Raw genomic sequence first — 16,991 nt, forward strand, 5'->3', positions numbered from 1 at the left:
TCTCCAGGGGTTCCTCGAGAATCTCCAGGGGTTTCTTGAGGATCTGCAGGGGTTCCTTGAGGATCTCCAGGGGTTCCTTAATGATCTCCAGGGGTTCCTTGAGGATCTGCAGGGGTTTCTTGAGGATCTCCAGGGGTTTCTTGAGGATCTGCAGGGGTTTCTCGAGGATCTCCAGGGGTTCCTTGAGGATCTCCAGGGGTTCCTTGAGGATCTCCAGGGGTTCCTCGAGGATCTCCAGGGGTTTCTTGAGGATCTGCAGGGGTTCCTCGAGGATCTCCAGGGGTTCCTCGAGGATCTCCAGGGGTTTCTTGAGGATCTGCAGGGGTTCCTTGAGGATCTCCAGGGGTTCCTTGAGGATCTCCAGAGGATTGCATGCGAAAATAAGCTGTTTACCACTATAAATTGTTATCTGGGACACTGCCACTGGCAGGCCGCACCCTCCACTGACAGGCCGCACCCTCCACAGGTTCCTCCGTAAAAAGGGTTCTACATGGAACCCAAGATAGTTCTACCTGGAACTAAAAATGGTTCTACATGGAACCCAAGAGAGTTCTACCTGGAACCAAAAAAGGGTTCTACATGGAACACAAGCGAGTTCTACCTGGAACCAGGGTTCTCCTACGGGGACGAACAGAGAACTCTTTTAGGCTCTAGATAGCACCTTTTTTCTAACAGTCTAGGCTACTTGTTCAAGAGCTAGATAGGAAGAGATAGGACAGAGGAGTGGACAGAGGAGTGGACAGAGGAGAATTGCGCATGAAGGGAACAGTGAAGAAGACAGAGATATGTTAAAGTTAGAAGTTAATTCATATATGAATGAACCATTCGTATAGCCTACATATTAAGGTATATATTACAGGCCTACTTAAGTGAATCTCGGCCTAGATCCCCTGTGCTATAGGCATCATTAAAAAACAGAGACCGTAAAAGACAGAGACCCTAAAAAACAGAGCCCCTAAAAAACAGAGACCCTAAAAGACAGAGAACCTTAAAGACAGAGACCCTAAAAAACAGAGACCCTAAAAAACAGAGACCCTTAAAGACAGAGACCCTTAAAGACAGAGACCCTAAAAAACAGAGACCATTAAAGACAGAGACCCTAAAAGACAGAGACCATTAAAAGACAGAGACCCTTAAAGACAGAGACCCTTAAAGACAGAGACCCTTAAAGACAGAGACCAGAGACCCTAAAAGACAGAGACCCTAAAAGACAGAGACCATTAAAAGACAGAGACCCTTATCAATAGATGGTTGAACATATTACAATAAAGCCCTCAAATTTAAATGTTGGCCTAGTGTCAACATAACCACCATCACTTAACTAAAATTGATCAACAGGGGGTGGCAGGTTAGCCTAGTGGTTAGAGCGTTGGGCCAGTAACCGAAAGGTTGCTAGATCGAATCCCTGAGCTGACAAGGTACAAATCTGTTGTTCTACCCCTGAACAAGGCAGTTAACCCACTGTTCCCCAGTAGGCTGTCATTGTAAAACAAGAATTTGTTCTTTAACTGACTTGCTTAGTTAAATAAAAACAGCTGTTCATTAGGCTATGGACAGCACCTGGCCGTGCTGCTGCTCCAGTTTCAACTGTTCTGCCTGCGGCTATGGAACCCTGACCTGTTCACCGGACGTGCTTGTTGCACCCTCGACAACTACTATGATTATTATTATTTGACCATGCTGGTCATTTATGAACATTTTAACATCTTGACCATGTTCTGTTATAATATCCACCCTGCACAGCCAGAAGAGGACTGGCCACCCCTCATAGCCTGGTTCCTCTCTAGGTTTCTTCCTAGGTTTTTGGCCTTTCTAGGGAGTTTTTCCTAGGGAGTTTTTCCTAGCCACCGTGCTTCTTTCACATGCATTGCTTGCTGTTTGGGGTTTTAGGCTGGGTTTCTGTACAGCACTTTGAGATATCAGCTGATGTACGAAGGGCTATATAAATAAATTTGATTTGTTTATCTGTATCTATTTTCTAATCGTTGTCAATGTCATCTTTATATAGCCTATATATATCACAGCTGTCTCTATATCTCCCCATTAAAACTTTCCTCATCAATTTACATGACATGGCTACGTTTTCATTTAGCATTATCTTATAACATAGACTCGTTTTTTTTTATTTCTCACAGAAAGGATTTGAAGCTAAAGCAAAGTTTTTAGTTTTTTTTAAATCCTTTTTTTTTTGAGATAGGAGAAAATGTGATTTGCTTATGTGTCCTGAGTGAAATACGCTGCAGGCAGCTTTGATTGATGGATCCTATTTAGGTGGGTGGGTGTGCTAATTAACCGTTTCGGTGTGCTAATTAACCATTTCCATACAGAAAGTTACAGTCTGGACTTCATCTCTTTAATCAGATATAAAGAAAACCCGTAGGCAGAAATTGAGGGTCAGCATATGTACGAGGAATCGCTTACAGGTGCCAGTTCTTCGTTTCCGCTCATTAAATGATGGTATGAATGAAGTTTAACCAAACTCCTTTCATGATTGATCCTATAAGGATGAAAAGTCTATCCTCGTATTTTCAGTAGCATATTATTTTTTTTACAATACTATATGATTTTTCTCTCATTAATTCATCCTCTCTAGCCACTTCGAACAACGTATTGCCACTGAGAATGACCGCAGCAGTGTGGGTGACGACGTTATGAGAATTTGGCAGAAAAGTGGAGGGGAAAAACACACATTAGTCTTGATGTCAATGGTTTAGTGTGTGAAAAAAGGTTTGGGGCAGACCTAATATATAACTGGGTTTGGGGCAGACCTAATATATAACTGGGTTTGGGGCAGACCTAATATATAACTGGGTTTGGGGCAGACCTAATATATAACTGGGTTTGGGGCAGACCTAATATATAACTGGGTTTGGGGCAGACCTAATATATAACTGGGTTTGGGGCAGACCTAATATATAACTGGGTTTGGGGCAGACCTAATATATAACTGGGTTTGGGGAAGACCTAATATATAACTGGGTTTGGGGCAGACCTAATATATAACTGGGTTTGGGGCAGACCTAATATATAACTGGGTTTGGGGGCAGACCTAATATATAACTGGGTTTGGGGCAGACCTAATATATAACTGGGTTTGGGGGCAGACCTAATATATAACTGGGTTTGGGGCAGACCTAATATATAACTGGGTTTGGGGCAGACCTAATATATAACTGGGTTTGGGGCAGACCTAATATATAACTGGGTTTGGGGGCAGACCTAATATATAACTGGGTTTGGGGCAGACCTAATATATAACTGGGTTTGGGGCAGACCTAATATATAACTGGGTTTGGGGCAGACCTAATATATAACTGGGTTTGGGGCAAACCTAATATATAACTGGGTTTGGGGCAGACCTAATATATAACTGGGTTTGGGGCAGACCTAATATATAACTGGGTTTGGGGCAGACCTAATATATAAGTGGGTTTGGGGCAAACCTAATATATAACTGGGTTTGGGGCAGACCTAATATATAACTGGGTTTGGGGCAGACCTAATATATAACTGGGTTTGGGGCAGACCTAATATATAACTGGGTTTGGGGCAGACCTAATATATAACTGGGTTTGGGGCAAACCTAATATATAACTAATATATAAATATTTTAATGTGTCTATGCTGCAAACTAGTAGAGAACCATTGTATTTCCGTATTCTTAAAACATTTTTTTTTTAAATTGATAAAGGAACTCAAACTAAAATATGTTTTATTAACTTAAAAAAATTAAAAAAATATCTGTTTTCAGATATTTTGCTCATAAAGCAGAACTCTTCTGTTCCCAAAACATTCCAATATTTAAAGGTTTGAGGAGTTGGAAACTAAGAGCTTTTCTTATTAGGAAGATTTGCGGTAGTCCTTTTCTTCTCGCTATGGTTAAAATAGAGTTGTAAAATGTAATGGGGGCAAGCACCATGTGCTCTCTCACCGAACAAGAGAAGGAAAGAGGAAGGTTCACAAGCAGATAAAAGACAAGAAGGAGTGAGATTTAAAGGAGTAAAGAGAAACAGCATACAGACACTAGAGGACAGTATAAAGGACGTAGAGAGAGAAAAAAATCGGAAAGGTTAATTTTCGGGGGTTTTTTCCCTTCCTTCATCATCTCTTCATCATTAGTTGACCTGGCTGGTGGCTGTACGTGAATCCTCTTCGGACACTGTCCAGGCTAAAAGTTCAAAGGTCAGAGTCTGAGAATTCAACCAATCAGGACAGCCTTTTGTCATTCAGTTCAAAAGAGCAGGGCGAGCAGGGAGGGACAAGGTTGCGAGGGTGACATGCTAGTTAGTGCAAAGGACAGGGTAGGTAGTACAGTCAGATAGGTAGGGATATTGTCCAGACCAGGCCCCAAGTCCCAGACTACAGTTCAGTTTAGCTGAGATTAGCCAGGTTTGAGCATTGTAAGAGATTATTATTATTATTTTTTAAACCCCAACGAACGAGTTGTGTTCAGTTGTTTCCTTCAGCATCTTCCTCTGTCTCTGTGAGGTTATTTGGAGGTCAAGGGTTAATAATGGGGGGGGGTCATCTGCTTGTTACCTAGAGGACGGACTACTGCACTCGGAGGCGGGGCAACAGAACTGATGGGCGATGTCATCATCTTCATCATCTCTGGAGAGAGAGAGACAGGTCATGGTAACATGTAGAGAGAGAGACAGGTTATGGTAACATGTGTAGAGAGAGAGACAGGCCATGGTAACATGTGTAGACAGAGAGACAGGTCATGGTAACATGTGTAGAGAGAGAGACAGGTCATGGTAACATGTGTAGAGAGAGAGACAGGCCATGGTAACATGTGAAGAGAGAGAGACAGGCCATGGTAACATGTGAAGAGAGAGACAGGCCATGGTAACATGTGAAGAGAGAGAGACAGACCATGGTAACATGTGAAGAGAGAGAGACAGGCCATAGTAGCATGTGAAGAGAGAGAGACAGGCCATGGTAACACGTGTAAAGAGAGAGACAGGTCATGGTAACATGTGAAGAGAGAGAGACAGGCCATGGTAACATGTGAAGAGAGAGAGACAGGCCATGGTAACACGTGTAGAGAGAGAGACAGGTCATGGTAACATGTGAAGCGAGAGAGACAAGCCATGGTAACATGTGAAGAGAGAGAGACAGGCCATGGTAACATGTGTAGAGAGAGAGAGAGGCCATGGTAACATGTGAAGAGAGAGAGACAGGCCATGGTAACATGTGAAGAGAGAGAGACAGGCCATGGTAACATGTGAAGAGAGAGAGACAGGCCATGGTAACATGTGAAGAGAGAGACAGGCCATGGTAACATGTGATGAGAGAGACACAGACCATGGTAACATGTGAAGAGAGAGAGACAGGCCATAGTAGCATGTGAAGAGAGAGAGACAGGCCATGGTAACACGTGTAAAGAGAGAGACAGGTCATAGTAACATGTGAAGAGAGAGAGACAGGCCATGGTAACATGTGAAGAGAGAGAGACAGGCCATGGTAACACGTGTAGAGAGAGAGACAGGTCATGGTAACATGTGAAGCGAGAGAGACAAGCCATGGTAACATGTGAAGAGAGAGAGACAGGCCATGGTAACATGTGTAGAGAGAGAGAGAGGCCATGGTAACATGTGAAGAGAGAGAGACAGGCCATGGTAACATGTGAAGAGAGAGAGACAGGCCATGGAAACATGTGTAGAGAGAGAGACAGGCCATGGTAGCATGTGTAGAGAGAGAGAGAGACAGGCCATGGTAGCATGTAAAGAGAGAGAGACAGGCCATGGTAACACGTGTAGAGAGAGAGACAGGTCATGGTAACATGTGAAGCGAGAGAGACAAGCCATGGTAACATGTGAAGAGAGAGAGACAGGCCATGGTAACATGTGAAGAGAGAGAGACAGGCCATGGTAACATGTGAAGAGAGAGAGACAGGCCATGGTAACATGTGAAGAGAGAGAGACAGGCCATGGTAACATGTGAAGAGAGAGACAGGCCATGGTAACATGTGAAGAGAGAGAGACAGACCATGGTAACATGTGAAGAGAGAGAGACAGGCCATAGTAGCATGTGAAGAGAGAGAGACAGGCCATGGTAACATGTGAAGAGAGAGAGACAGGCCATGGTAACACGTGTAGAGAGAGAGACAGGTCATGGTAACATGTGAAGCGAGAGAGACAAGCCATGGTAACATGTGTAGAGAGAGAGAGAGGCCATGGTAACATGTGAAAAGAGAGAGACAGGCCATGGTAACATGTGAAGAGAGAGAGACAGGCCATGGTAACATGTGAAGAGAGAGACAGGCCATGGTAACATGTGAAGAGAGAGAGACAGGCCATGGAAACATGTGAAGAGAGAGAGACAGGCCATGGAAACATGTGTAGAGAGAGAGACAGGCCATGGTAGCATGTGTAGAGAGAGAGAGAGACAGGCCATGGTAGCATGTAAAGAGAGAGAGACAGGCCATTGTAACACGTGTAGAGAGAGAGACAGGTCATGGTAACATGTGAAGCGAGAGAGACAAGCCATGGTAACATGTGAAGAGAGAGAGACAGGCCATGGTAACATGTGTAGAGAGAGACAGGTCATGGTAACATGTGAAGAGAGAGAGACAGGCCATGGTAACATGTGAAGAGAGAGAGACAGGTCATGGTAACATGTGTAGAGAGAGAGACAGGCCATGGTAACATGTGAAGAGAGAGAGACAGGCCATGGTAACATGTGAAGAGAGAGAGACAGGCCATGGTAACATGTGAAGAGAGAGAGAGACAGGCCATAGTAGCATGTGAAGAGAGAGAGACAGGCCATGGTAACACGTGTAGAGAGAGAGACAGGTCATGGTAACATGTGAAGAGAGAGAGACAGGCCATGGTAACATGTGAAGAGAGAGAGACAGGCCATGGTAACATGTGTAGAGAGAGAGAGACAGGCCATGGTAACATGTGTAGAGAGAGAGAGACAGGCCATGGTAGCATGTGAAGAGAGAGAGACAGGCCATGGTAACATGTGTAGAGAGAGAGAGACAGGTCATGGTAACATGTGAAGAGAGAGAGACAGGCCATGGTAACATGTGTAGACAGAGAGACAGGCCATGGTAACATGTGTAGAGAGAGAGACAGGCCATGGTAACATGTAAAGAGAGAGAGACAGGCCATGGTAACACGTAAAGAGAGAGAGACAGGCCATGGTAACACGTGTAGAGAGAGAGACAGGCCATGGTAACATGTGAAGAGAGAGAGACAGTCCATGGTAACATGTGTATAGAGAGAGACAGGCCATGGTAACATGTGTAGAGAGAGACAGGCCATGGTAACATGTGTAGAGAGAGAGACAGGCCATGGTAAAATGTGAAGAGAGACAGACAGGCCATGGTAACATGTGTAGAGAGAGACAGGCCATGGTAACATGTGTAGAGAGAGAGAGACAGGCCATGGTAACATGTGTAGAGAGAGACAGGCCATGGTAACGTGTGTAGAGAGAGAGAGACAGGCCATGGTAACATGTGTAGAGAGAGACAGGCCATGGTAACATGTGTAGAGAGAGAGACAGGACATGGTAAAATGTGAAGAGCGACAGACAGGCCATGGTAACATGTGTAGAGAGAGACAGGCCATGGTAACATGTGTAGAGAGAGAGACAGGCCATGGTAACATGTGTAGAGATAGAGACAGGCCATGGTAACATGTTTAGATAGAGACAGGCCATGGTAACGTGTGTAGAGAGAGAGAGACAGGCCATGGTAACACGTGTAGAGAGAGAGAGACAGGCCATGGTTACATGTGTAGAGAGAGAGACAGGTCATGGTAACATGTGTAGAGAGAGAGAGACAGGCCATGGTAACGTGTGTAGAGAGAGAGACAGACAGGCAGATGTTGAGACAGAAGCAAAGGGAACACAGACAAGCAGAGTGAGAGAAGGAAAGAGAAGAAATAAAATAACATCAAGTGTTATAACAGTAGTTGACCACTAGATGTCAGGCTTGCAGCATGGAGAACAGTCTACTACTACAGCTACAGTAATGTATAATACTACAGCTACAGTAACATGTATACTACTACAGCTACAGTAACATGTATAATACTACAGTAACATGTCTACTACTACAGCTACAGTAACATGTATAATACTACAGCTACAGTAACATGTATAATACTACAGCTACAGTAACATGTATACTACTACAGCTACAGTAACATGTATACTACTACAGCTACAGTAACATGTATAATACTACAGCTACAGTAACATGTATAATACTACAGTAACATGTCTACTACTACAGCTACAGCAACATGTCTACTACTACAGCTACAGTAACATGTCTACTACTACAGCTACAGTAACATGTATAATACTACAGCTACAGTAACATGTATAATACTACAGTAACATGTATACTACTACAGCTACAGTAACATGTATACTACTACAGCTACAGTAACATGTATACTACTACAGTAACATGTCTGCTACTACAGCTACAGTAACATGTATACTACTACAGCTACAGTAACATGTATAATACTACAGCTACAGTAACATGTATAATACTACAGTAACATGTATAATACTACAGCTACAGTAACATGTATAATACTACAGCTACAGTAACATGTATAATACTACAGTAACATGTCTACTACTACAGCTACAGTAACATGTATAATACTACAGTAACATGTATAATACTACAGCTACAGTAACATGTATAATACTACAGTAACATGTCTACTACTACAGCTACAGTAACATGTATAATACGACAGCTACAGTAACATGTATAATACTACAGTAACATGTATAATACTACAGTAACATGTATAATACTACAGCTACAGTAACATGTATAATACTACAGCTACAGTAACATGTATAATACTACAGTAACATGTCTACTACTACAGCTACAGTAACATGTATAATACTACAGTAACATGTCTACTACTACAGCTACAGTAACATGTCTACTACTACAGCTACAGTAACATGTATAATACTACAGCTACAGTAACATATCTACTACTACAGCTACAGTAACATGTATAATACTACAGTAACATGTATAATACTACAGCTACAGTAACATGTATAATACTACAGTAACATGTATACTACTACAGCTACAGCAACATGTCTACTACTACAGCTACAGTAACATGTATAATACTACAGTAACATGTATAATACTACAGCTACAGTAACATGTATAATACTACAGCTACAGTAACATGTATAATACTACAGTAACATGTCTACTACTACAGCTACAGTAACATGTATAATACTACAGCTACATGTATAATACTACAGCTACATGTATAATACTACAGCTACAGTAACATGTATAATACTACAGTAACATGTATAATACTACAGTAACATGTATAATACTACAGCTACAGTAACATGTATAATACTACAGCTACAGTAACATGTATAATACTACAGTAACATGTCTACTACTACAGCTACAGTAACATGTATAATACTACAGTAACATGTCTACTACTACAGCTACAGTAACATGTCTACTACTACAGCTACAGTAACATGTATAATACTACAGCTACAGTAACATATCTACTACTACAGCTACAGTAACATGTATAATACTACAGTAACATGTCTACTACTAAAGTTACAGTAACATGTATACTACTACAGTAACATGTCTGCTACTACAGCTACAGTAACATGTATACTACTACAGCTACAGTAACATGTATAATACTACAGCTACAGTAACATGTATAATACTACAGTAACATGTATAATACTACAGCTACAGTAACATGTATAATACTACAGCTACAGTAACATGTATAATACTACAGTAACATGTCTACTACTACAGCTACAGTAACATGTATAATACTACAGTAACATGTATAATACTACAGCTACAGTAACATGTATAATACTACAGTAACATGTCTACTACTACAGCTACAGTAACATGTATAATACGACAGCTACAGTAACATGTATAATACTACAGCTACAGTAACATGTATACTACTACAGCTACAGTAACATGTATAATACTACAGCTACAGTAACATGTATAATACTACAGCTACAGTAATATGTATAATACTACAGTAACATGTATAATACTACAGCTACAGTAACATGTATAATACTACAGTAACATGTATAATACTACAGTAACATGTCTACTACTACAGCTACATGTATAATACTACAGTAACGTATAATACTACAGCTACAGTAACATGTATAATACTACAGTAACATGTCTACTACTACAGCTACAGTAACATGTCTACTACTACAGCTACAGTAACATGTATAATACTACAGCTACAGTAACATGTATAATACTACAGCTACAGTAACATGTATAATACTACAGCTACAGTAACATGTCTACTACTACAGCTACAGTAACATGTATAATACTACAGCTACAGTAACATGTATAATACTACAGTAACATGTCTACTACTACAGCTACAGTAACATGTCTACTACTACAGCTACAGTAACATGTATAATACTACAGCTACAGTAACATGTATACTACTACAGCTACAGTAACATGTATAATACTACAGCTACAGTAATATGTATAATACTACAGCTACAGTAACATGTCTACTACTACAGCTACAGTAACATGTATAATACTACAGCTACATGTATAATACTACAGCTACAGTAACATGTATAATACTACAGTAACATGTATAATACTACAGCTACAGTAACATGTATAATACTACAGCTACAGTAACATGTATAATACTACAGTAACATGTCTACTACTACAGCTACAGTAACATGTATAATACTACAGTAACATGTCTACTACTAAAGCTACAGTAACATGTCTACTACTAAAGTTACAGTAACATGTATAATACTACAGTAACATGTATAATACTACAGCTACAGTAACATGTATAATACTACAGCTACAGTAACATGTATAATACTACAGTAACATGTCTACTACTACAGCTACAGTAACATGTCTACTACTACAGCTACAGTAACATGTATAATACTACAGCTACAGTAACATATCTACTACTACAGCTACAGTAACATGTATAATACTACAGTAACATGTATAATACTACAGCTACAGTAACATGTATAATACTACAGTAACATGTATACTACTACAGCTACAGCAACATGTCTACTACTACAGCTACAGTAACATGTATAATACTACAGTAACATGTCTACTACTACAGCTACAGTAACATGTCTACTACTACAGCTACAGTAACATGTATAATACTACAGCTACAGTAACATGTATACTACTACAGCTACAGTAACATGTATAATACTACAGTAACATGTCTACTACTACAGCTACAGTAACATATCTACTACTACAGCTACAGTAACATGTATAATACTACAGTAACATGTATAATACTACAGCTACAGTAACATGTATAATACTACAGTAACATGTATACTACTACAGCTACAGCAACATGTCTACTACTACAGCTACAGTAACATGTATAATACTACAGTAACATGTATAATACTACAGCTACAGTAACATGTATAATACTACAGCTACAGTAACATGTATAATACTACAGTAACATGTCTACTACTACAGCTACAGTAACATGTATAATACTACAGCTACATGTATAATACTACAGCTACAGTAACCTGTATAATACTACAGCTACAGTAACATGTATAATACTACAGTAACATGTATAATACTACAGTAACATGTATAATACTACAGCTACAGTAACATGTATAATACTACAGCTACAGTAACATGTATAATACTACAGTAACATGTCTACTACTACAGCTACAGTAACATGTATAATACTACAGTAACATGTCTACTACTACAGCTACAGTAACATGTCTACTACTACAGCTACAGTAACATGTATAATACTACAGCTACAGTAACATATCTACTACTACAGCTACAGTAACATGTATAATACTACAGTAACATGTATAATACTACAGCTACAGTAACATGTATAATACTACAGTAACATGTATACTACTACAGCTACAGCAACATGTCTACTACTACAGCTACAGTAACATGTATAATACTACAGTAACATGTCTACTACTACAGCTACAGTAACATGTCTACTACTACAGCTACAGTAACATGTATAATACTACAGCTACAGTAACATGTATACTACTACAGCTACAGTAACATGTCTACTACTACAGCTACAGTAACATGTATAATACTACAGTAACATGTCTACTACTACAGCTACAGTAACATGTCTACTACTACAGCTACAGTAACATGTATAATACTACAGCTACAGTAACATATCTACTACTACAGCTACAGTAACATGTATAATACTACAGTAACATGTATAATACTACAGCTACAGTAACATGTATAATACTACAGTAACATGTATACTACTACAGCTACAGCAACATGTCTACTACTACAGCTACAGTAACATGTATAATACTACAGTAACATGTATAATACTACAGCTACAGTAACATGTATAATACTACAGCTACAGTAACATGTATAATACTACAGTAACATGTATAATACTACAGCTACAGCAACATGTCTACTACTACAGCTACAGTAACATGTATAATACTACAGCTACAGTAACATGTATAATACTACAGTAACATGTCTACTACTACAGCTACAGTAACATGTCTACTACTACAGCTACAGTAACATGTATAATACTACAGCTACAGTAACATGTATACTACTACAGCTACAGTAACATGTATAATACTACAGCTACAGTAATATGTATAATACTACAGCTACAGTAACATGTCTACTACTACAGCTACAGTAACATGTATAATACTACAGCTACATGTATAATACTACAGCTACAGTAACATGTATAATACTACAGCTACAGTAACATGTATAATACTACAGTAACATGTATAATACTACAGCTACAGTAACATGTATAATACTACAGCTACAGTAACATGTATAATACTACAGTAACATGTCTACTACTACAGCTACAGTAACATGTCTACTACTACAGCTACAGTAACATGTATAATACTACAGTAACATGTCTACTACTACAGCTACAGTAACATGTATAATACTACAGCTACAGTAACATATCTACTACTACAGCTACAGTAACATGTATAATACTACAGTAACATGTATAATACTACAGCTACAGTAACATGTATAATACTACAGTAACATGTATACTACTACAGCTACAGTAACATGTCTACTACTACAGCTACAGTAACATGTATAATACTACAGTAACATGTCTACTACTACAGCTACAGTAACATGTCTACTACTACAGCTACAGTAACATGTATACTACTACAGCTACAGTAACATGTCTACTACTACAGCTACAGTAACATGTATAATACTACAGTAACATGTCTACTACTACAGCTACAGTAACATGTCTCCTACTACAGCTACAGTAACATGTATAATACTACAACTACAGTAACATGTATAATACTACAGCTACAGTAACATGTCTACTACTACAGCTACAGTAACATGTATAATACTACAGTAACATGTATAATACTACAGCTACAGTAACATGTATAATACTACAGCTACAGTAACATGTATAATACTACAGTAACATGTATAATACTACAGTAACATGTATAATACTACAGCTACAGTAACATGTATAATACTACAGCTACAGTAACATGTATAATACTACAGTAACATGTCTACTACCTACAGCTACAGTAACATGTCTACTACTACAGCTACAGTAACATATCTACTACTACAGCTACAGTAACATATCTACTACTACATGCCTACTTCTCCCAGAGGTCTCCCAGGATCTCCGGGATGTTTTCTCTTAGCCCTGCACCACCTGTCTCGCTCCTCATCGGCCCTGGGACTGTGCCATTGACCTGCTAACAGACTCTGCACAGCAGCATCTACCCCCTGTCGGTGGCTGAAACCAAGGCTATGGAGGAAAACATCCAGGAGGCTCTCCAACAGGGTTTCATCCGCACATTCAGCTCCCCTGCGTTGGCAGGTTTCCTCTTCGTGGCCAAGAAGGAGGTTGGCCTTCATCTACGTATTGACTACAGAGGTGCACCCTCCTGTTGGTGCCGGCCGCCATTGAACAGCTCCAAGGTGACCGTTCTTTTACCAAGCTTGACGTGCGGAGTGCCTACAATTTGATCCGCATCAGGGAGAGGGATGAATTTAAGACGGCCATCAGCACGATGTCTGGTCACTACGAGTGCTTGGTGATGCCTTATGGATTAGCCAATGGTACGTCGGTGTTCCAGGCATTCGTGAATGAGGTGTATTGACGACATCCTGATATACTCAGCCACCTTGGAGGAGCACGTCGCCCACGTCCGGATAATCCTGGAACGCCTCCTGGAGAACCATCTGTACGTTAAGGCAGAGAAGTGTCAGTTTCATCAAGTCGCCTTCTCCTTCTTGGGATATCGGATCAGCCAACAGTGAGTGGTTATGGAGGAGAGGAAGGTAGATGCAATCAGGTCATGGCCAGTCCTAACCACCATAAAGGGACAACAACAGTTTTTGGGGTTTGCCAACTTCTACCGCCACTTCATTAGGAAATTCAGCTCCATCACTGCTCCTCTCACCTCTCTCCTCAAAGGTGGTCCCCGTAAGTTGGGGTGGAATCCTGCAGTCGATGAGGCCTTCCACCTACTGAAGAGGCGTTTCACCTCCGCCCAGTCGCTGAAACACCAAAATCCTACGCTGCCCTTCGTGGTGGAGGTGGACGCCCCAGAAGTGGGCATAGGGGCTGTCCTGTCACAACGTCAAGGTAATCCACAAAAATTGTATTAATGTGCATACTACTCTAAAAAAAATGTCTCCTGCAGAAAGGAACTATGATGTCAGTGATCGGGAGCTCCTGGCGGTGAAGTTGGCATTAGAGGAGTGGAGACACTGGCTGGAGGGCACCACGGACCCGTTTCTCATCCTCACCGACCATCGGAACCTGGAGTACATATTGACAGCGAGGCAGCCGGACCCGCGCCAAGCAAGGTGTGCCATTTTCTTTACTAGATTAAATTTCAGTAACCTGTCATACCGTCCAGGTTCAAAGAACATCAAAGCCGATGCCCTGTCCCGTCTCCACGATTCGGGTGAGGTTCCGGTCCTTTGTGCGCCCATCATACCGCACTCCCGAATCGTTGCCCCCGTGTCGTAGGACATAGACGTGGACATCTGCCAGGGTCTGGAGAGGGAACCCACGCCTGCTACCTGTCCTCTGGGGTGTACCTATGTTCCCACGAGGTAAGGGATCGGCTACTGACCTGGGCGAACACATCCCTTGCCGCTGGACACCCAGGTATCACCCGCACCACTCAATCCATCCCTGTTAAGTACTGGTGACTCACCTTGGCGCAGGATGTCACCTGCTACATCAACTCCTGTTCCATATATGCTCAACCCAAGTCTCCTCTGCACTGTTCCAGCAGGTCTTCCGGAATTATGGCCTTCCGGAGGGCATCGTCTCCGACCGGGGTCCCCAATTCACGTGACGAGTATGGAGAGCCTTCATGGAGAAGCTGGGGGTCACGCTCAGCCTCACATCTGGGTACCGGCCTCAGTCCAACATCAGTCCAACATCAGGTGGAGAGGACCAACCAGGAGCTGGGGAGGTTCCTGAGGATTCACTGTCAGGACCGGCAGAGGGATTGTTCGCTGGGTGGAGTACACCCAGAACTCACTTCGTCACTGCTCCACCAGGTTTCCTCCCTTCCAATGTGTCCTGGGGTACCAGCCGGCACTGGCCCCAAAGCCAGACCCGAAGCCCCTGCGGTGGATGAGTGGTTCACCATCCTGGTGATCGCATCTGGCTCTCCACCAGGAACCTCCCGCTCCGCCCGTCCTGCCGGAAGCTGAGCTCCCGGTTTTGTGGGGCCATTCAAAGTCCTCCGGATGGTCAATGAGGTAACTTACCGACTACAGTTTCCCACTAACTACAGGATCTCACCCTCTTTTCATGTTTCCCTCCTCAGGCCGGTGGTTCCTGGTCCCCTGGCTGATGCCGTCCCCCACGACACACGCCCCGGCTCTCCTGGACATCTAGAGGGGTCCCGCCTATGGCGTCAGATCCCTCCTGGACTCCAGACGTTGTGGGAGTCGGCTTCAGTACCTGGTGGACTGAGAAGGGGTACGATCCAGAGGAGCGGTGTTGGGTTTCAGTGGACTACATTCTAGATCCCAACATAATCCAAGATTTTCACCTTCGCCGTCCGGACGGGCCTGATCCTCACCCTACTGGCCAGCCTCCTGGCCAGGAGGCCAGGAGGCTGTCACGTCTACTCCCGTCTACTCCCGCTCACCCGGTGTTCGACTTCACCAGTCTACTAAGCACCGGTCCTGGCAACCCATCATTACGCACACCTGGCAACCTTCATTACCCATACCTGCGCCTCATGATTAGGCACACCATCACTACCCTGATTACTCCCCCTTTAAATACCATGTCTCCTTGCCTTAACATATAGTTAATAATTTAAGCAATCCTATAATTGGAATGTCAAAGGTTTACAAACATTTGAATAGGACTAAGGGGGGGGGGGGATGGATACAAAAGAGAACATGGAGGAGGAGGGAAAGAGAGGATTGGCGATATGAAGAAGGGTAGAAGAGTAGGGGTAGGGGGGTTAGGCGTGTTGGGGTGCCATAGGTAGACCTATATGCGTGAAAGAGACGGAGAGAGGGACTCTGGGCCTTACAATAGGGGTACGTTCCTTAGTAGTCTTCATTGCAGCAAATCACCAAAGTCTGAGGAGCTACAGGTAACTGCCAATATAATGGAAACACTCGAGTAAATGACGGATACAAAGTATATTGAAAGCAGGTGTATCCACACAGGTGTGGTTCCTGACTTCATTAAGCAGCTAACATCCCATCATGCTTAGAGGTCATGTGTAAAAATGCTGGGAAAGGCCATGATTTTGGTTACCATGACTATGACCCCATAGGATAACAATGCCCCCATATACAGGGCACG

General features: G+C 42.0%; 1 protein-coding gene across 1 annotated transcript in view; it reads right to left on the reverse strand.

Moving 5' to 3' along the window:
- Positions 1-1,729: 1,729 nt before the first annotated feature.
- LOC106566316 (putative uncharacterized protein DDB_G0290521) overlaps positions 1,730-16,991 on the reverse strand; it is an 86,969-nt gene continuing 71,707 nt past the window's right edge. The window contains exon 5 of the mRNA XM_045692828.1: positions 1,730-4,611. Coding sequence (XP_045548784.1) covers positions 4,536-4,611 — 76 coding nt within the window. The 3' untranslated portion in view covers positions 1,730-4,535. The remainder of the gene's footprint in view (positions 4,612-16,991) is intronic.

The sequence above is a fragment of the Salmo salar genome, chromosome ssa13 (assembly GCF_905237065.1).
Source record: "Salmo salar chromosome ssa13, Ssal_v3.1, whole genome shotgun sequence".
In the NCBI taxonomy this organism is placed as follows: domain Eukaryota; kingdom Metazoa; phylum Chordata; class Actinopteri; order Salmoniformes; family Salmonidae; genus Salmo; species Salmo salar.